Here is a 21,151-nt window from a genome sequence, read left to right as displayed (position 1 = left end):
CTCACAGCAGGAGAGGAACGCCATGGCAGCGCCCGTCTCACCAAAATTATGTAATGGAGTTAATGATGACATTTGGTGAGGTCAACAGATTATGGAACGATAGTGAATAAAATAGGGCTTCAAGATCCAGAAGAGATTGAGGGATTCATTGGAGATGATGTGTCCAATCCTTCAGATTTGATGGAGCGTATATAGGCTTTTAAGTCAACAGGGTCATCAAAAATAGCAGTGCGTCCATCATGGTTTATTTTGAAGGAGCATGGATGATATAATCCATATATAATTTTGAGCTGTCTTAATGCAGGGTGGAAAGATAAGAATTCTTTCCTACGAAGGGCTGTGCTTTTTGTGACATCTTGAGAGATACATATATTACTTCCGTGCCACGTGAGAGATTTTTTTCCTTTAATTATTGAAATAATCAACTTTAGTTGGGTGTATTTGAGCAGGTAGAATATGAGTGTTCTGGGAGAGGAGCGAGAAGATGCAGCGTTTCCCAATGGGCCAATCCGATGAGCACGCTGTATGTTGAAAGGAATTTCCGTAGGTAAATGAAGGATGGCTGGTAGCAATTTCTGAATAAATGCAATGGGGTCCGAACCTTCACATCCTGCAAGCAAACCAGAAACGCATAGATTATTGCTCCGACTGTGGTTTTCCAAGTCCTCGTTGTGCTTCTGAAGGTCTTTGACAACTTTCTCAAGGTGCACAAATAATACGATTGTAGCTTTAATTCTTTCCACACATAGAAAAAGAAAGGTTGCTAATGTAGGTGAGAGAGAAGCACTTCACTTTTGCAGTTCGGAGAAGCTGCTGTACTGTGGAGTCTCCCAGAGGTGGCGCAGCATGTGAGGAGGAGTATGACCAGGCCCCACCAGCGTCTGGAGTGGGCGGGGTGCCGAGCGTCTACACAGGCAGCTCGGCTACAGCAAGACGGAGCTGCCGCTCAAATCAGCCTGATGAAGCACCAGAGGCACATGACATCAGCAGGGTTTCGGATTTTCAGGAAAAAGCTGCATTGACTATGCGGACACTCCAGAGCTGAAGCATGCAGCAAGAAAGTATGTGGAAGTAGAAGAAAAATGTCGAAATAGTTATAAGGTGAGACACAGCACAAACAATAGGTGGCCGTCTACTGTGGTGCCAAACCACGCCACCATCGGCTGTTTTTTTTTAAATGAAAGAGGTTGGTTGCTTTGTAAATGTATATGATTACAGAGTTCAATGGAAAACGTTCTGCAGCTGAAACTGCTGTCTCTGCTGCCACAGTATATGTAGGTGCAACCTTTAGTAGAAGCTGTTACACACATCAGAGATCCCTAATTGGACAGTAGTGATGGATACATTTTTCAAGGTAGTCATGAGCCATAAAGTGAATGCATTTCTACTTTAGATAAGTAAATTCAGTGAAATGTGGTGCTAAACCAGAAGTTAGGGACATTGAAGCTGTATGACGATGTTTGTGAATGCCAGCAGTGAGGTGACCAGCTGCATTCTGAATCAAATGTATTATTTTCATTGGTGGGTGCGAAGGTTAGTGCAAAGGGCATTGCAGGGTCCAGACATGAGTTGAGAAGATACCCTCTGGCCACATGTTTATCTTGTAGGATCCACATTTTCACCGGAAAAACCTTTGTTGAAGGGAAATTATGGTTGTAGTGCAACACACAAAAACAAAGTGCCTCATTATGAGTTTAGCTATACTCGTTTACCGTTACCTCCACTTGGTCCTGTGAATTACAAGTGATGGTAGGGTGGTGTAATTCTCCATTTTTGGAATCCATAGGACTACATGGGGAAGATTTACTTATAGCTTGTTTTGGAGATAAATCCTCCACTTCCTCTCCAAATGTATAATTCTGCCATGTGGTAAAAGTGCCAGTAAATCCACAAACAAAACAAAAAGTTGCAGTAATTGAATTATCACCACTTTTGTACTGCACTGCCAAACTTGTAATGAGGCTCAAAGAAATGTCCCCCTTATTCCGGAAGCAACCATAACCCAGTCCGCAGACTGCACTACTCATGAAGTCACATTTGAAATAACAGATGACATGCACATATCCACCGTTCATGGTGAACAAAATCAGCTGATAAAAAACGGTGGCACCTCATGTTACTTATGTTGAGTTTTAGATTCGAGTTAAAGGATAGCTTAAAAGAACCCCCCCAATGGAATTAAACATTATTTGAAAGATGTATTTGATACTTGTCAACAAGCACCTTATAGGACACTATGAGAAATCCAATATTCCAGGTCCTCAGTATGACTTAATAGACATTGGGCCTTATTATGAGTCAGCCGGTCCGGAAAGAACAGTGGTGGTAAAACCGCCACCACCGTTCTTTCCGGACTGGCTCATTCCGACTCCTGCATGCGGGAGGTGTCACTTCTGCCAGGTCTGACCTGGCGGTTTTAACACCACCCACCTGCAGGCGGAAATGGAAACACCGGCTCCGTCATAGATGGAACCAGTGTTTCCAGTGTCCCCACCCCCATAGAGTCCTATTGGTGGAATGGGGACTTACACAATTCTGCCTCCAGAATTCCTGGGTCACCGGGGTCGTAATGCCTGTAATTCCAGGAATCACAGAGGTGGAACGGTAATACGAGTCCGGCGGTAACCTGCCGGTTTTTACGGCTCAGTTACCGCCAGACTCCTAATGAGGCCCATTAGGTTTAAAGGCTAGGGTACTGAGTGACAAGGGTTTTAGGTGTGATTGTTCAGCCAAACTAAGGTTACTTACAAATCTCACTGACCGATTCACATTTTCTTTGTGCAATGACACACATTCAGAAAATTATGTTTAAGAGTAACGTGTTGGAGTGCTTCATTCTTCTATTGAAAAAAATATTTCTTTATATATTGCCTATGTGTATAAGTCAATATTGTACAAATACAAATGTTTTCTGCTCACTTATTTTCATAGATATATTCGGCTACAGAAGAAAACTGTTTGTGTTCATTGTATCACGCATAACATAAATAAAAGTATAAACAACTCTATCAGGCTCAGTAACTGAAGAGAAGCAACAAATGAACGTCACACCAAAAAACATTGGGTTTTATTATTTTCATCAAATGTTTTGTGGAAAATTAGCAAATATTTGTTAACACGTCTATTTTATCATTTTAAGAAATTCAAAAGGAGGATTTACAGCAGGTGAGTTGTAATGTTTTACATTAAATACAATCTGCAATGAGTGAATTGAAGAAGGTTGAAACAATTTCAGACTTAGTACACATTCTTAATTAAATGTATTCATTGATACGGGCCACAGGGGATTCCATGAGTGAAACTATACAAAGAACAAAATATGCACATATATTTTACTTGCATGCAAAGTCATTTAGATAAAGATGGTCCTTTGTAATTGGTCAATTTGGAAACAAACACCACCCGCATTATATGGACAAGGTACATTATTTCATATGCGTAGAAATGTGATGTACTTAAACATTTGCATTGTATTAATTCATTATGCTTTGAAGAACTTTTCGATTTTCTCCAATAAACAATTATGATTTTAAATACTGATTCATCACCACACCACGGCTCCCTTTTAAAGTGGAGCAGTCAGGTTCATCATATACAAAAATGCTATAAAAAAAGGATATAACATACATGCTAAAATAATCATTGAACTTTGAGTATTAATCTTCAAGAACAAATAAAACCAGATGTTAGGCCTATGCTATTCTGAATAGTATTGTTTTCATTTATGGACACATATAAATCATTTTATAAATCTGAACTCATCTAGGTTTACATAACACAGTGCAGAAATAACTGATACTGAATGTTATCCAAAATAATTACACGCATCCAAATGCGAGAGACATTGTGTAAATCAGACAAGATACGAATTCAAAATGTTTTCTTCTGTTTTTGACAGTGGAACACGATTCCTCCTTTCTACAAATCTTATTTCGATAGAATAAAAGCCACTATAAAGAAATTGCAAAATATCTGAGTGCTGAGTGGAGGAACCTGAAAGAAATGAACGGAAAACAGATTAGGTTTATTTTTTGTATTTCTATGGTAGATTTATTAGTATAGAAAATAAAGCATTTTGGTATTTGAAAACACACCCCGTGCATTCAAGTGGAGAAAAGTTGATATTTTTGGAACTATTTTGGCTTCTTGCTTACAAACACCAATACTACCTAGACAGCCTCATTTTAAATGGAGTAGCGCTTTAACTTGAGGTGTAGAAGTGAGTCATAATGCTGTTACCCTCCATTTAATGCAACCCAATTTTGGAACATTGACGTGATGCGATGCAGGAGGGGCATGGAGCAGAAATGAGCTCTCCACTTTGCAGTCCTCATCCGTCTTGTAACTGCATCTCATTGTAGTTCTACCTAAGATTTTTCCTGCCAGAGTAAAATAATGTATTCCCATTGAATCCACCTATGATTTGCACCTGGACAAGACCAGACAGATTCCATGAAAATCCATCAGTAGAAGCCACCTGCAAAGAATCTTTTCAGGTGCCGCGTTCATTTCCACAAGATGGAGTGGAACACGTAAAAGTATAAGCTACTTTGTGCAATCCGCCTCATGCACCATTAAAATTGCACGCAAAGCGACCCAACAGCCCATAAGTGCTAGGCTTAATGGTCCCCATAAGTGCTAAAGGTAGTGGTCCCCTTTTAGATTTTTTGAAATATAATCCCAAGTGTTTGCGTTCTGCATGAAAAAGTTTGTAATAAACTTGAGACAAAATCATGTTTCCTCAAATTATTTGAATTGCTCAGTTATGCCAAGTTCAGCTCATTAAATCAGATACCCCATCCATCTTTGCATGATTAACTGGAATACGCTAACACATTAAGGGTCCAATTAATAGAATTTGGCGCAGGAGCAGCGCAAGTGTCTCGCGCAGAGAGGGAGCGTGCGCCATGTGTGCACCAGCCGCAGCGCAAAACAGCATTTTAGTACACCGCATATTCATGGATTTCGAGAGCCATTACCAGCTGTGGCGCAGTGAACATCCAGCAGCGCCAGTGATGCACCCAATACCTCCCCTTGTGCAGGAAAAAGCCATTGAAATCCCCAATACGGTACAAGGCCCCGTGCTATCCTAGGCCCAGCACTCAGCCCCCCTCCATCGTAATCGCATGAAAAATCAGAGCGTACCCCGCTCGCGTCAGTCAAATCTTGTGAAAATGGCTTTGCGTACACCTGCAAAATCCTGTAACCCGCTCGCGCCAGTCAAATTGCGTGAAAAGGGCCTTGCGTACCCCCACGAAATCGCGTACATGCTCGCACAAGTCAAATCATGTGAAAAGTGCCTTCCGTACCCCTACAAAATCGCATACCCCGCTTGCGCCAGTCAAATCGCTTGAAAAGCACCTTTTCGTACCCCCATGAAATCACGTACCCTGCTTGCGCCAGCCAAATTGCGTGAAAAGGCCCTTGGGTACCCCGCAAAAAATTGCACACCCTGCTCATGCCATCCCAATCGCGTGAAAAGGCCCTTTCGTACCCCGCAAAAACACGTACCCCGCTCGTGCCAGCCAAATCACGTGGAAATGGCTGCGCATGTGGTGACAGGTGTTGGGGGGGTCCCCTGTGGTGTGGGCTGCTTGGGGGGCATGGTCACAGGTGTTGGGGGGTCCCCTGTGGTGAGGGCTGCCTGCAGGGCATGGTCACAGGCATTGGGGGCTACCCTGTGGTGTGGGCTGCCTGCAGGGCATGGTCACGGGTGTTGGGGGTTCCCCTGTGGTGTGGGCTGCCTGCGGGATATGGTCACGGGTGATGGGTTGCCTGCAGGGCATAGTCACGTGTGTTGGGTGGTCCCTTGTGGTGTGGGCTGCCTGCAGGGCATGGTCACGGGTGTTGGGGGTTCCCCTGTGGTTTGGGCTGCCTGCGGGGCATGGTCACGGGTGCTGGGGGGTCCTCTGTGTTGTGGGCAAAAATTTGATGATGATAAATGGCAAAATGAAAAAAAAGGTCCATGTCTGTTGAATGTCCTCCAAAATAAATGAAAACATTACTCCATGGTGAAAGAAATAAAAAATAAGAGAGCAAATGCGAGAAACTATGTACATCGTCCAAGGGTTCATGATCCCAAAAACCATAAATACACCCTAAAAAAGCCTAATACTAACTAACTATTTACAAAAAATGGAGCAAAGTCCATGGACACCAATAATAAAAAAATGAAGGAAACACACCACTGCATAACTATAGACAAAGGCAGCGGGCAAGTCCTACGACTCACCGATGTTCCCAAGAGTCTGGGCCAGGGCATCATCAAACTCTGTGTCAATATCCTGGAGGTGGGACACTACTCTATCCTCGAGGGCTTGCAGGGACTCTGTAATGCTCCTCTCAAACTCCCTGTACGTCTCCTCAAGGAACTCTGCCCACCTCTCTGCCCGACACAGGGTGTTCTCCGCACCTGCCATGGAGAATCATGCCCCCCGTGCCCGTTGCAGCTCTGCATCGATGTGCTGGCCCATCAGCTGCGACACGGAAGACATCCTTGTTCCAAGGTCCTCATGCAAGATGGCCGATACCTGCCCCTGTGATGTTGTTGCCCCCGAGTCCTGACGCCTCCTATGTTGAGCCTGCTGCTGCCAATAAGCCCTGTGCCTGTGCCTCCAGGACTGCCTCCGGGATGATGACAACACCCGGGGCAGTCGTGCACGTGCCCTGTTGCAAGGTGCCTGCACAACCTCCATTGCCAGTGGTCCTGTTGCTGGGGTGACCACCTCTGCTGAACCTCCGACTCCCGACTGTGGTAGGGGTGTGGTCTCCCCCAGACTGGCCGCCGTGGTTGGGACAGGTGCACAGGTGGCCCTGGTGCCATTTGGGCCTGAAGACGGCAGGGAGGATGACCGGTGCATAGTGGAGGAAGAGGAGGAGGGGGTCGCAGCAGTGGTTAGCACACGTAGCAAAGCGCGACAATGAGCTGTGCTAGCCAGTGCAGGATGGCACAGACCTCTTTGTGATGATGTGCAAGCATCCGCCAGGAAGCCTGCACATCATCACGAATGCCACCTGTGAGCCTCGTGATACCGACTAGCATGGGCTCAACCCTGTAACGGATTGCATGGTCTGAAGGTAGAGGAAGGTCAGTTGAGGTGAACTCATTCTCTACCTGCAGACCGGCCTGGACTGAGGCATGCCTGCAGATGCCCACTGATACAGGCACAGGATCAGGGACAGGATTAGGCACAGGCCCCTCTGCGGTGACCTGCACTGCCTCCTGTCCCTCCCCGTGGACTGCACCAAATGCACCTGTGGCATCGCCCCCGCCAGGCCCCATGTGCTGTTCTGATGTGGCCTCCTCCTCCCCCTCATCCACCACCGACATGGTTGACTCCGAACCATCTTCTGCATTGGATTGCCCCTGTCGAAGCTCACTCATCCCTCCCGCTGCCCACGTCCAACCTCATCTTCTTGAGCATCCCCTCGGCAGCTGTGGCAGTTGTTGCAGACGTGGCACCAGTCCCCTCGCTCCCGGAAGATGTTGTAACCTGGGAGGATGACTGGCCCTTGCGTCTCTGCCTTGTGGAGGCATCCCCGCTCCACCCTCTTCCTCCATCGCTGCTGTGGATAGAGAGACATTGTACACAGGCATCAGTGTACCAAACAAATGTGTGCTTGACACAAAGCAAATGCACATGAGTGGCACTGTTAAACGTCTCAACCATTATCACCCTCCACAACACACAGGTCAGTGCAAGCAACACACATGCACAAACATGCATGCCACGTGCAACAAACATTAGCATCCATGTACAAGGCAATGCGGGCACATCAGAAGAGGGACTGAACCTCACATGTATCATGCAACATGCACATCATATGCACACACATCACCTGACAGTCATGCATCAGGCCATGTACCCCTCCCGTCACATCACACTTGTGGACAACTGTGCTGCATGAGTCAATCACACATTGAGATGCACATGTGTCATGCATCCATGGGGTTGCCCAGTCACACACTCAGCACTCATACACACTCTCATGTACACCATGCATGTCCATGAAGGTGACATAAGCATCCATGTCTCACACCCCTCACATGGCCAAGTCCAGACACAGGCATGAAAACATGTGTGCATCGTCACATGCTGGTGCAAATCATGCATTTCAACACAGACACCATTGACGTGGAACATGCACACAGACATCAATACATGAGGCATGCCACACATAAGGCCAAGATGCAAACTCCATCCACACCTCAACATGCACTACGCTGGACAAGAACACATGGACACTTACCACTCAACTCCTGATGGAGCTGCATCTCTAAGACCTGGGTGTGCAGCACTGGGTTGATGCGCTCCAAGACCCTCATCTGATTGTTGGTCAACCGGCCCCGGGGCCCCACTCCATCACCAGACGCAACGAGGTGCCAGGCCTTGTGGAGGGTTCTGGACCTGAAGTCTTTCCAGCGCTTCAGGACATTTTTGTAGTCGCGGGGTGCCACCCCCTCCACATTGATGGTACCAACGATGTCTGCCCAGATATTACTCCATCGTTTCTTGTCGAGTCGCGATGGTCCCGGGAAGAGGGCATCATGATGCCCCAGGACTTGCTCCACCAGGATGCCAACTTCTTTGCAAGTGAAGCTGGCAGCCCTCTGCCTCTCTGCCAGGAGGTTGCCACTTGCTCCAGATGTTGCTTGGTCCGACATGTCAACACCTGAGGCAGGTTGGGTGGGCAACTGGGTTCTGGGGCTGGGCTGTGGTCTGATGGAAAGGCGGTTGGGAGTCTTCTGGGTCAGCACAGGTGGTCACAGCAACAGGATTTCTGGCAATGGCTGATGTGCAGGTACAAATTGCAGGGCACATGGGCAGCAGGCACACAGAGTGGGCTAGCAGCAGCAGATGGCTTGTAGGAGGCAGCTCGGTGCTTCTGAGGCAAGTAAATGGCCTTGTGGGCAGGACCGTGGGTCTCCCGTGTGCTTTTGCGTCACCAGCCATATGCAGAGTGACTTAGCACATGCAAAACAGCGTGTTAGCGTGGAATCAGAGGAAAGGCCCTTAGCACTAAGTGTGTAGGTGACGTGGCATGTGCGGACGTTGCCCTTCAGTATGGGTTAAAGGTCCGCGTAGGATACCAGTGCAATGTACGTGTTTTTTGTGAGGACCTACGCGTGAGAGTCTGCTCTTTTGTGGTTTCACATGCGATTCCTTCACTACGGTTGCAGTGCGTACCTCTTGTTTTGGCGGGGGAGCGCACGTGTGTTTTTCTTCATTTTTCAAGGCAGACACATTTTTCACACTGTAGTTGCCCAGTAGTTGCTCCTGTTGCCCCTGTGTGTCGCGTACCCCATTTCCGAGGTCATAGTAGCCTGCGTGTTCCACACGTATGCATTTTTTGTGTTTCTGGGTGCAATAGCGTACTGCGGGGCGTTAATTCCACGCACATGGGCTACCAAGGGGTGGCGTGCACATTTTCATTTATTTTTGGGGTGCCTGAGCATTGCGTGACCCGTCATTGTTCATCAGGGGTCACAGACAGCCTTGCAGGAGCACAGGGGTACATTTTCCATCACATACTCTGGCCCTTCACCCCAATTGCCCAGGACAATTGTTGTGTGCACCTCCCATTTGCACTAGTCCATTAGTGCCATGGTTGGGAGGCCACCAAGTGGTAAGGGAGGCAAATCTGGGTGACCTCCCAGAGGTGGCTGCAGTGGGGGATGTGGCCAGGGTGGTCCACGAGGGCAGTGTGTTCAGGTGCATCCAGGGACAGTTATGCCCCATCCAGCAGGTCAGGAAAATGCATCTAATGTTGCCATCCCCAATGCCCCTCAGGCCCGACAAGCATTTCCATCAGCTGTCACGAGCAGGCAGGGATTGCTAGCCTGGCCCAGATTGGTCACAGAACAGACAGGGGATGACTCACAGGCCGACTTCCATGTCCCGAAGTCCAAGGCACGTGTGGTGAAGGTAGCAAACACCAGGTCACGTGGTTCTGTGGCAGCACTGTCATCTGCTGCCCCTGCCAGCCAGGGTGTGGAAGATGCAGGTGCAGCTGAACCTGACACAACTCCGGCTTTGAGTCACCTGGCCAGTACTGTGTTGGTCTCGGACCTTGCCACCGAGGCAGTTGTGGTGCTGGGTCCTGGTGACAGCACCCAGCAGCCAATGCCTGCAGTGGGACCTTCAGTCTTCATGCCATTGCCTGCTTCGAGTGGCCAGTCAACCTGCGCTTCAGCCCCTACAGACCGGAGCAGCAGAAGCCACTCATGGTCCGCACCACCTCCCAAGAGGAAGAAGCGTGCTCCAGTGGTACATTCTGGGACCCCAGACACGGTTCAGGTCTCCGCCACGTCAAGGAAGAAGAGTTTTGATGAAATGGAACTGGACGCACTTGTGGGCTACGTGTCAGCACACGGCCACTAAATGCTGGTGATGGCAGGGTGCAGAACTACGCCTGCTCAGCGTAGGGCCTACTGGCAGTGCATCGTGGACCGGATTAGGGCCTTGTGATGTGAGAAGCGCCAAGCTGATTATTGCTCGAAGCCTTGGCATGACAGATTGGGTTTGTTTAAGTAGCTAGGGATGCACACAATGTAGCTCTTCGAAGGACACATTCTCAGGGTGCATGGTTGTGACAGTTGACTATCCCTTTGTCATCATCGATTGTCACCTGGAATGTGCCAGGCCTGTGGGCACTCCGCAGGGGTGGGATTTTAGTTGAAACATTGCACCACATGCTGGGTACAGCCTGCCTCGCCACGTGCCCTTTCCCCTTCCATGCGCAGCGGGCATGCATGTGGTTGGGGATGTGGGGGCATCACCATGTCCACCGGTACGCCCGCCGTATTGCAACGTTGTGCAGGACACTACTGCCACAATGATCCTGTACACTACTGGGGGTGCATATAGTAGCTGTCCACCAGTGTGGTCAAGGGAGCGGAAACGTGACTTGAGCACTCTGAATGTGTGCTCCACTGTGGCCCTGGTTGCAATATGGGCTGTGTTGTATCTTACCTGTGGTGGTGTGGTGGGGTTCCGTATTGGAGTCATCATGTAGGTGCTCAGAGGGTAGGCGCTGTCCCCTGGGGAGATGATAATGGTTGGCATTAGTTGTGTTTGTCTATTTGTCTGTGTGTGACTTGCATGCATGCGCACATGCATTTGTACTCACCAATGAGCCATGTGTTGCCATGCCTCCCAGCTTCCAGGGCCCGGTTTAGGGGTGACATTCTGAATATGAAACTATCATGGGTGGACCCTGGATAATTTGCATAGACAGAGGTGATGATTCCCTTGGCATCGCATACAACCTGCACATTGATGGAATGCCAGTGCTTGAGATTGCGATAGATGTGCTCAGTGGACCTAGGGGGACGTGGGGCCACATGGGTGTAGTCAATAGCACCAAGCACTTTTGGGAAGTGTGCCACCCCGTAAAAGTCCTGGACCATGGCCTGCCTTTCTGTGGGTATTCTGGGCATGTATATGTGCCTGCGGACTCAGGGGCGTGCAGTCAGGATTGCCAACACCTGGTGTAGGCAGTGTGACTGTGTGGGCTGTGAGACGCCCCCAACTATGGCAGTTGTCCACTGAAATGAAGTACAAAGAGCACCTTTTCCAAGGGGCTCATTGCTTGGGAGCACAGGGTGGGCGATGAGAGATCATCCTCCCACTCAGTGACCAGGTCTAGGATTATATGAGGTGGAAACCTATACCTGCTATAGACCTGGTCATCAGGCATCCCAAAAAGGCTGGCCCTGGGTAAAAAAATGCGGGGAATGGCTATCCTCCTCTTCCTGTGGTGGCCCACGATCACTGCTGCAAGGAATGGTACATTCATCAGAGCTGTATATGTGCGTTTGTTGTTTGCAAGCACTTTTATGCTAAACGGGGGAGCTTACGCCAGCTTTCGCCAGGCGTACGTGTTTCTGTCTTTCGCCATGCTCCGGTTAGCCCTGTTCAATTCCATGAATATGCGTGTTGTTCCCCATTCCGAGAGTTCCGCCCCCTTTTTAGGTGTGTGCGCTGGATGGGGTGCGCCTTCTCTGGGTGTCTCGCGTGGAGCATTCCTGATGGCGCAATGACGTGTGGGACCCGCGCGGATTTGACGCAGGTCACGGGTAAGCCATGCTCAATTTGTTCAATGCACCAGTGAACATGCGATTGTGCCCATTTTGCACGCGTGCGCTGCGTTTTTCACGCTTGCGCCCTGTTTTCGGTGCACATTTATTGCATGAATTACCCTGTAAAACTACATTCACTAGGGGCGTGGCCAACTACTGATCGATGCGGACGTGAGTCCTTGTAGCTCCTGTGGCTGCCAAACTATCCTGCTAATTATCCTGTTAATCCGTGGCAGATTCTGATATATTTGCACCAATACATTGCGGCACGCTTGAAGACTCGTTGGGTGCAGACTTAACTTTGAAATCTAGACCCTCGCCGAGTAATCCGAAGTGACAGACTGGCTCCGAAACGTGCCATCCCCCTTGAAAAATGGCTGCGTCCCGCAGCCTGAAGGAGAGGGAGACGATGTGTGGTAGTGTGGGCGAGCGATGGGCGAGGACCTGAGCAGGCAACCACAGACCCATCAACCTGCACACCGACATTGGGAGCACTGCGTATGGCGAGGGAGACCTGTGGAGACCTGTGGAGATGACCACCTTACAGAGCTATAACAGTGCACCCTACCGGAGCACAAGCAGACCTTCAGAAGAGCATTGAAGATCGGGTGCACCAGGTTGGGGATCGCACAGCTGGGTTCCAAGCGGGGCACTGAGCCGGAATAGACAATTGAGACCCTGCCGTTCGTACCCAGCTGGCCCTCATTGAGGAGGACTTGCCCCCCACTGAGACCCCCCCACACGATGGAGAGGCAAGTGGCCATGATCCTGGCTGACTGACTTTGGCGTGCCCACTGCCGACCCCTATAGACGGCGGGCGAGCAATGCTGTAGTGGTGAAGGGGCAGAGGTGGCGAAACAACGGTAAGACTTGCGGTGCCTGACCACCTGACTGCCTACTGGTGCCGCCCCACTGGAAGGGAAGCCGTTGGGTTGGCAATAACTATTGGCCCGACCACACACCCCAGAGACCTCACTTCGGAGAGCCGGGGGAGAATGACAAATATCTGCTGTTGATGAAATACACTGCCTGTCTGCGGCCGGTCTATCATTGGATTCCCAGTTTGGGGGCACTTGGATCGCAGGGCCTGTGGCATACTGAAGGAGGGAGTGCAGACCCAGAGTTCCAACCCTGTGCACTACGAGATTGACCTGAAGAAGGGACAATAGAACTATATGTTGTCTGCACACTAAGAAAGCACTAAGGTAGCAAGCTCAAGGACCAAAGCGGACCTGCCCCCAGCTGGTCCTACCCAAACCTTTATTGGGTCCCACAGCCTGGGAGGGGACTGGTCAGACAGGAAAGGATATAATCCATTTGCTATGTTGCACGCAGTGCTATCCAAGACATCATACCTGAGGCTGGACTCTTGCTGGGAGAGGCAGCAGCGATTCGCCAGAGCATAACGGCAGACTAAGTGTGAAGTTTTACAGAGGAGCTGGCATCACATACAGTGCTGCAATAGTGCAATAGACTACTCCGGCAACAGTAATACTTGGGGTCAGAAATGTATTGCATTTGTAGGAGCTGCGCCTGATGCTACTACCTGAGACCTGCTGCTCCCTCTGCCGACGGTGCAAGCATGCACCGTATCAATAAATAAAGGGCAGAGACTTACCTCTTGTTGACCCACGGCACCGGGTCCACATGCGACAGTGCTGCTGAGGGCACTTTTTACCCCCCCCCGTGGTGACCATCAACAGGACCCACAAACACTACAGATTGCTCTTCCCCCAGGTGAACAGCGGTTTACTGCATGGGCAAGGATAAGGTAAAAAAGGGGGCTACAAAGAGTACAATGGACCAATATGCGACCAGTGCCTCCACCACAATTATGGACTCTGCACCACAGACGACCTCTACCATGGTTGAGCCCTTATCTTTGAAGGACGTGATGGCCGCCATTGCCAACTCTTGCTCCTCCATGGAGAAAAAGATGGACGGCATCACAGCTGAGCTCTCCTTCCTTCGTCGCAACCTCCAGAAATTATCCTCCCACACTGGAGAGGTGGCACACCACATCTCTGGAGTGGTGGATGACCTAGATGGGGTGCACCAACAACTCTCACAAGCAATGACATTCCTGAAGACCCTGGGGGCTCGGGTCCACGAGGGCGAGGGCAGATCACACTGCAATAACATTTGTATTCTGGGCCTTCCAGAGAACACGGAAGGACCCAGTATGGAACTCTTTTTGGAACAATGTTTGGCGGATCTCTTTGCACCGAAATCCTTTTCCAAATTCTTCTCGGTGGAAAGAGCCCACCGGAAGCCGTCTGGAAGACCTACCCCAGGTGCCCCTCCAAGAACAGTTATTGAAAAGTTACTAAATTATCGAGATTGGGATGCGATCCTTCAGATGGTACGCATGAAGGGGACGATCACACACAACAGCTCCAGGATCACCTTCTTTCCTGACTATACCCGAGAGGTGCAACGTGCTAGGCAATCCTTTAAAGACCTGAAGAGGAGCTTCCACTCCATGAACATGAAATACGGTCTGCTCTTTCTGGCCCAGCTAAGGATCTATCACAACGGCACCACAGTGCACTTTACCGACCCACGAGAGGCCTGGAGATGGGCAGAAAACCATATTAAAGGAGACTGAAGAACAGATGGCCAGGACCCCGGGAAGACCCCGTATCCGACCGAACCAAGGACCGCCTGCACAATGACCTCTATCACCGGAACAGAATGAACATGCAGCAGACCCATGAGGACAACGATCTGAACGTGACAGTCACAGCAATAGAGAGGATGCACCTGCAGACAAGTGCAGGAGTATCGACCAGGGTGCCACAAAGATCTTCACTTCATTTTCACTACAGAGCGATCACAGCGGCGGCGGCAGCCACCACGGCCACCACCCAGGAATTTAAATCTCCATTGGGCATAATAAATTGATTGGTTAAGGCTGGGAGCAGGTACCTGTTGTCTCCCAGGTGAAGTTTGGTCAACAGATGCTCCAGGTTGGGGCGGAGTGTAGGTAAGGAGGGGAATGGGGGGAAGTTTACCTTTGTTTACTGTTTGCGTTTGTTGAACGAATGTGTGAACACCACAGTACATACACTTACCTAAACTAGGTCATACTTATAAGAAGAACTGTCCACTTGCGGCGGCATACTTGCGATTACCCATGGCATACACCCAGAACATGTTAGGGGCCAGTGGCGCATGCAGGTCCCTTAGGCTCCTCACCTGGAATGTTAATGACTTAGGGCTGGGATAAAGAGACGCTTGGTCACCCAGTTCCTGAACAGGCACTCCCCCAACATTGCCCTTATTGCGGAGTCGCATCTTGCAGGCACGACATGCACCCTCTTTCACAGGACAAATTACCGTACTGTTCTACATTCTGATTCTGATACACAAATGACTTCCGATTACCTTGACCTCAGTGAAACAGGACCCCAGGGGCAGATTCGTGTTGATGCAAGGCACGCTGTGGAATGAATCCATAGGCATCTTGGCCATATATGCCCCACCTACACTCACAGGAGGGCGTTTGGCAGACATTGGGAATATAATGGCAGAAGAATACTAATACCTCGGTGGATAGCTCTATAGTGACTTGGGAGGCCTAAAAAGCTGTTCTCAGGGGAGAACTGATTTCATGGACATATGCCCAAAAAAGGGTACACACTCGAAGGGTGGCATTGGCCGAGGAAGAGGCCGAAGAGTGGGAGGCTAAGTACATACAGAAGAGTACCCCTGAGATACAACAATCCCTTCTGAAAGCTCCGGAATATTGCACTTGATGATGCGAAACATGCTCACTGGGTAACACGGGTGCGCATTTATGAATATTGGGACAAAGCGGGTAAGCTGCTGTCTTGGCTGGAGAAAAGAGAGGAGGGGCACTGTTATGTCAGAGAAATTACAAATAGCCGGAACGAGCTGGTACACCAAGACTCTGACATAGCAGAGACGTTTGTGGAATACTACACCACACTTTATCAGGGCCCAGATGGCCCGGTAGATCTCTCCATTTTAGAAAACATCTCACTCCCCCAGCTGACTGACTGACAACGTGAACTGCTAGATATAGACCTCACTAAAACTGAGATAGCAGAGGCCATTACCCAGCTACCCTTGGGGAAAGCACCAGATCCTAATGGATTTCCGGTCGAGATTTGGCAAAGACTGGGCAGGGAAGCAATGGTGACCCCATTTCACAATATGTTTCTCCATTGCAGAGACCAAGGTATCCTCCCTCCAGATCTGCGCAAGGCTAGCATAGTAGTCATCCCCAAGACAGGAAAACCCCCAGAACTCTGTAGTTCATGTAGGCCAATCTCGTTGCTCAACAGAGAGGCCAACAGAGAGGCCAATATTCTTGCCAAAGTGCTTGCGATGCGATTACAGACAGTTATCCTCTCACCTCGCTGATCCGCCCTGATCAATGTGGCTTCATGCCAAACAAATCGACACACATGAACCTAAGGCGCCTCCATTTGCTCCTGGAATGGGCTCCGATCCTTGATACCCTCCACGCCCTGTTAGCAAATGATTTCGAGAAGGCGTTTGACACAGTGATATGGGAAAGCCTCTGGGAGACCCTGCGTCGGATTGGGATTTGGTGAAACATTCTTAGGGTGGGTGAAGTTGCTATACGAGTCCCCACAAGCAGAAGTCAAGGTTAACGGTTGGCCCTCCAAGCCTTTTCCACTGGGCAGGGATACACGGCAGGGGTACCGACTGTTCCCCCTACTATTTGCATTGGCTATTGAGCCCTTGGCCCTATGGCTTCGCCAGACCACTACTTGGAGGGGCTTCAGTTGGCCGGATGGTGGGCATTATAAACTCTCTCTATATGCCGAAGACATTATGATTTATTTGAGTGACTACTCCTGCCCAGTGGTTACACAAATGCTGGCAAGATTTGATATTTGGTGCTTTTAGCGGGCTGCAGGTCAATTGGGGGAAATCGATCCTCTGACCGGTAAAGGGAATGAGCATGCTATACCACCTGACCTACTAGGGTATGTTCTGCGCAATCTGCATCCGATCATTGAACGATTCTCTGCTGATGTCTGACATTGGATGCTCCTCCCGCTGACACTGCTGGGCAGGGCAGCCTTGTTCAAGATGCTAATATTCACACGAATGCTATATGCTTTCCATAACACGCCACTCTGGATACCTGACCCAGAATTCTGCTGGATAGACGACCTTCTTAGGAAACTCATATGGGATGGGGGACACCCACGTAACGCTCTCGGTACACTCCAACGTTCAAAACAGGGAAGGGGTTATAGGCCTACCACACCTACAAGCATATTACTGGGCGAGCCAAATGTCCATGGTCAACGACATGTTTCACGGTGACTGGGAACTTCCATACATCAGAGTTGAAACACAGGGAAAGGTTGAATACCACGCCGCTAGCACTTCTCCATCAACCCCTCACCAAACCACCCCCACAGACGATAGTAGCACACATGGCCATGGTATGGAAGAGAGCACATAAGCACATTGGCTGGGGTCAAGAGGTGATGCAGATGCAGCCCCTGTGGAATAATAGCAACCTAGCCGAGATAAATAAATTACTGATATGGCCACGATGGGCCAAAGCCCAGATTACAGTGGTCGGAGAGGGCGCTTTCACCTCTTTTGAGATGCTTTGGCCAAAACATGGAATCACGGACACAGAAAACTACCGTTACACACAAATCACCCATACATTGGGCAGGAACATACCCTCCCTCACGGATACGCCCCAATGTACCTCCATAGAACGTGATCTTTTGATAGAACGAGTGCCCGCCAAGGTCACGTCCACTCTGTATGATGCCATAACGGCCTTTGCCACCCCGGAACTGGCCATTCGTAAACAGAAATGGGAGATAGATGTGGGTACCATTGACCCGGAGGCCTGGATCCTAGCTCTGAAACACCCAAGGGAAATAGCAATTTCCTCTACAATTCGCCTGGTACAACTTAAGATACTGCATAGAGTGTACTATCTAGCGTGGCCCTATATTGATGGGACCGGGCTCCCAATACAAACTGTTTGCGATGCCGGGATGGAGAGGGAACCTTCATACATATCTTGTGGGACTGCCCTAAAATTCAAAGATATTGGCAACAATGCTGCAATAAATTGGCAGAATCACTGGGGAAAGAGGTACCGATGGACCCTAAGATACTATTGTTGCATATACCTGACGAACACATCACTAACAAATGGGAAAAACTGTTCATCACCACAGCGGCAGGACTAATTAAATGCAACATCGCCCGTCTGTTGGGCTCACCGGAAAAACCAGTGTTAGCCCAATTGATTGTGGATATGGACATATGTGCTACAGTACAACACCGCATATACACAGCCCGTGGTTGTCCTATGAAGGCCACAAAAATCTGGGGCAAAGAGAGGAATTAACAGGAGCTTTTCAGACATTGCAATATGGAAATGACCCAACTGCTTGGACAGATTGATAGTATTGAGCTATCCTAAATGCACTTTTAAATTTTCACTCTTGGTCATAAACTGTCTGCCATAAGGAAGTGTATGTATGTATGTTTGTATGGTTTTTGAATGTTTCCAAAATAATAAAAAAGATTTATAAAAAAATATACTACATTCACTTTTATATCAAATGTAACAACTGAATTGACACATTTTTTTGTATGGCCATACCTCTGAAGTACAATAAAACCGTTTCCCCACATACAACAGACAAATTGCAACAATAAGACAAAGAAATGGAAATGCATTTTTAAAAGACACATAATCAATGGATAATCATGACAGGTTAGAATTCATGCAAAGGAAGAACGTTCAAACGTGGAGTAAAGAAGATAGGAATTATAAAAGAAGCAAATAGGCATGCAATCAGTACATGCACAATATATATTCTGCCAAATAGTTGGTACAGTATGTCGTTTTGTAATATATATAGGAGTGTTCAGTTTGGCCACCGGAAACCACTTTGAAAGTTTTGCAAGATGTATTAGGTTTAAAACTGCGCTCTGGGGTTTCAAAAACAAAGGTTCCAGCCACTAGTAAAACCAAATGTTCTGGTTTCTTCAGACGAGGTATGTTTCTGCAATTCATCCTATTGTCTCTCACTCTGCAATCCATAGGTTTGATTTTCCTTGGAAAGTCCTGAATCTCCAACTCAGACATTTCCTAGATGCAACACAAAGATCTGAGGGACTACATGGTTTTAGGACAGCTCCAGGCATAAACCGTGTTCCTCTCAGTTGCCTGTGCATTGTTTTTTCCTTCTGTGATCATGGGCTTCACTGGCTTTTATATGTTTGAAAGTCCCATGGGCTGAGGTCTCTGGGTCGCAGAATGTGGGATGACTGCTAGCCGGCCCAGTTAAGTTTGCCTCTTATTATCTGGTACCTAGTCCTACAATTGTCCTGATCTCTTTCCCACGAAGGCATGAGCTTGTTCCCCCACTCCTCTGGGATCCTCCCCTTCAGATTCTGGACTCTACCCTAGCACAAACCCTTACTTCCACTGGCTTAGTACAATCTCTTCCTCCTTAGTTATTACCTCACAATCCTTTCGCTAATGTCCCACCTCATTCTGTTTACTCTGATCCATCATCCAGCTGATGTTCATCACTGCTCCCTTTCTATAATTATTCCAAAACCTTACTTCGTCTTTTGAAATTACTTCCACCAACTTTCTGAGTTTCTATTGAACTCTTTCAACCTCCTCTGATATTACTTCCAGCTTTTTCCAATGTTTTCTAAACCTTGTTATCACTTCATCTACCAATTCTCCTTTGTTTCCATCCTCGTGTTTCAGTCCAAGCACCATCTTCAGAAATATTCCAACCTCCTCCCTGATAACCACAACCTTTGTCAATAACTTCCCTCCAACCTCCCTCCTCTGTCCATCCACCTCAACACATTTACTCGTATTACCTTAGTAGAACCACCTTTCCTCTCTTACCTTTCTACCACCTGCATCTCAACTCTGCCTCCTCCAAGATGTAATCCAGTCTCATCCCTAATACAATCACCACCCCAACGAACTCCCAAAGATCTTACCAGCTATCCGCACTTCACTCCTCCAATATCCTCCTTCAATAACCAAAATGCGCCTCTGCTCCTCTCCCGACATGCTGTTCATCATCCTCCCAACATCCCACAAACTGAATGACCTTGAACACAGCATTGATTGTCCATCTTCCCCTCCCTGGATTGGCTCCCAGGATGATAGGCTACATCTGTGTGGGTTTTGTAGGTTTTGGTTCTGGATTTGCTAGAGACCCTTCTGTCCTGGGGCTGGTTAGGGAAGTGGTTTGCTGTGACAGAGTTTATAATATAAACGGATCCATAAGAATTTCGATTCTCTGCCTGACTTTCCTTCCTGCCTGCAGCAAGCAGGTTCCCTGCTGGAGTGGTTGTGGTGATGTAACCATTCGAATGAAGTCTTATGTTATTCCTGTCTTTACGACCCCACCCTCCCTTCAGGACCTCGATTGACATGTTTTGACTTGGCTGTGGGTATTTGCGCATTTTCGCAGGTCTGTGGGATTTGGTCCAGGTCCATGGACCTGGCTGAGATCCTTGGGTCCGGGCTCGAGTCCAAAGACCCTGTTAACCTCTTAATTATCAACTTTGTCTAATTGGGACATTTCCTCATTCCCTACATAATAATCCTAGCTGTAGCTGTTTTACTAAATGGGCCATGCCCCTATTCATGTAGCTTTGGTCGTCATGTGGATTGGTCCTCAAACACCCCCCCCCCACACCCACCCCAGGGATGTATTCTCATAGGGGCCACCTGAGTGCAGCCTTATAGTTTGGCTCTGGTTTGGCTGGTTACCCTGAATCCCTGTTAGGGGGATTCAAGGGGATGCAGTTTGTTCATGGTGTGATCGAAGGGCCACAGTACGTTATCAAAGGGGATCACCTGAATACTGCCTAGGGTGCCACCATCCTAACATGTAGAAATCCCCTCCCCCACTGGGTCATTGCACTGCCAGCTTCCAGAGCCATGGAGGAGACTTTGTCACAAAGCTAAAATTCCAGTCAACTTTTTAAAGTTGAGAATATTCACTGTAATTTTACTAAAAGGAGGACATTTTTGAAAGACATGTA

The 21,151-nt window shown here is 48.5% G+C and overlaps 1 protein-coding gene across 1 annotated transcript in view; it reads right to left on the bottom strand.

Annotated features, from left to right (window-relative positions):
• Positions 1-3,039: 3,039 nt before the first annotated feature.
• LOC138521940 (putative ferric-chelate reductase 1) overlaps positions 3,040-21,151 on the bottom strand; it is a 381,139-nt gene continuing 363,027 nt past the window's right edge. Inside the window, exon 6 of the mRNA XM_069635115.1 lies at positions 3,040-3,993. Coding sequence (XP_069491216.1) covers positions 3,928-3,993 — 66 coding nt within the window. The 3' untranslated portion in view covers positions 3,040-3,927. The remainder of the gene's footprint in view (positions 3,994-21,151) is intronic.

The sequence above is a fragment of the Ambystoma mexicanum genome, chromosome 1q, assembly GCF_040938575.1.
Source record: "Ambystoma mexicanum isolate Mex_15411 chromosome 1q, UKY_AmexF1_1, whole genome shotgun sequence".
Taxonomy (NCBI): domain Eukaryota; kingdom Metazoa; phylum Chordata; class Amphibia; order Caudata; family Ambystomatidae; genus Ambystoma; species Ambystoma mexicanum.
Note: the sequence above shows the minus strand (reverse complement) of the source record. Positions and strands in the feature narration are given on the sequence as shown.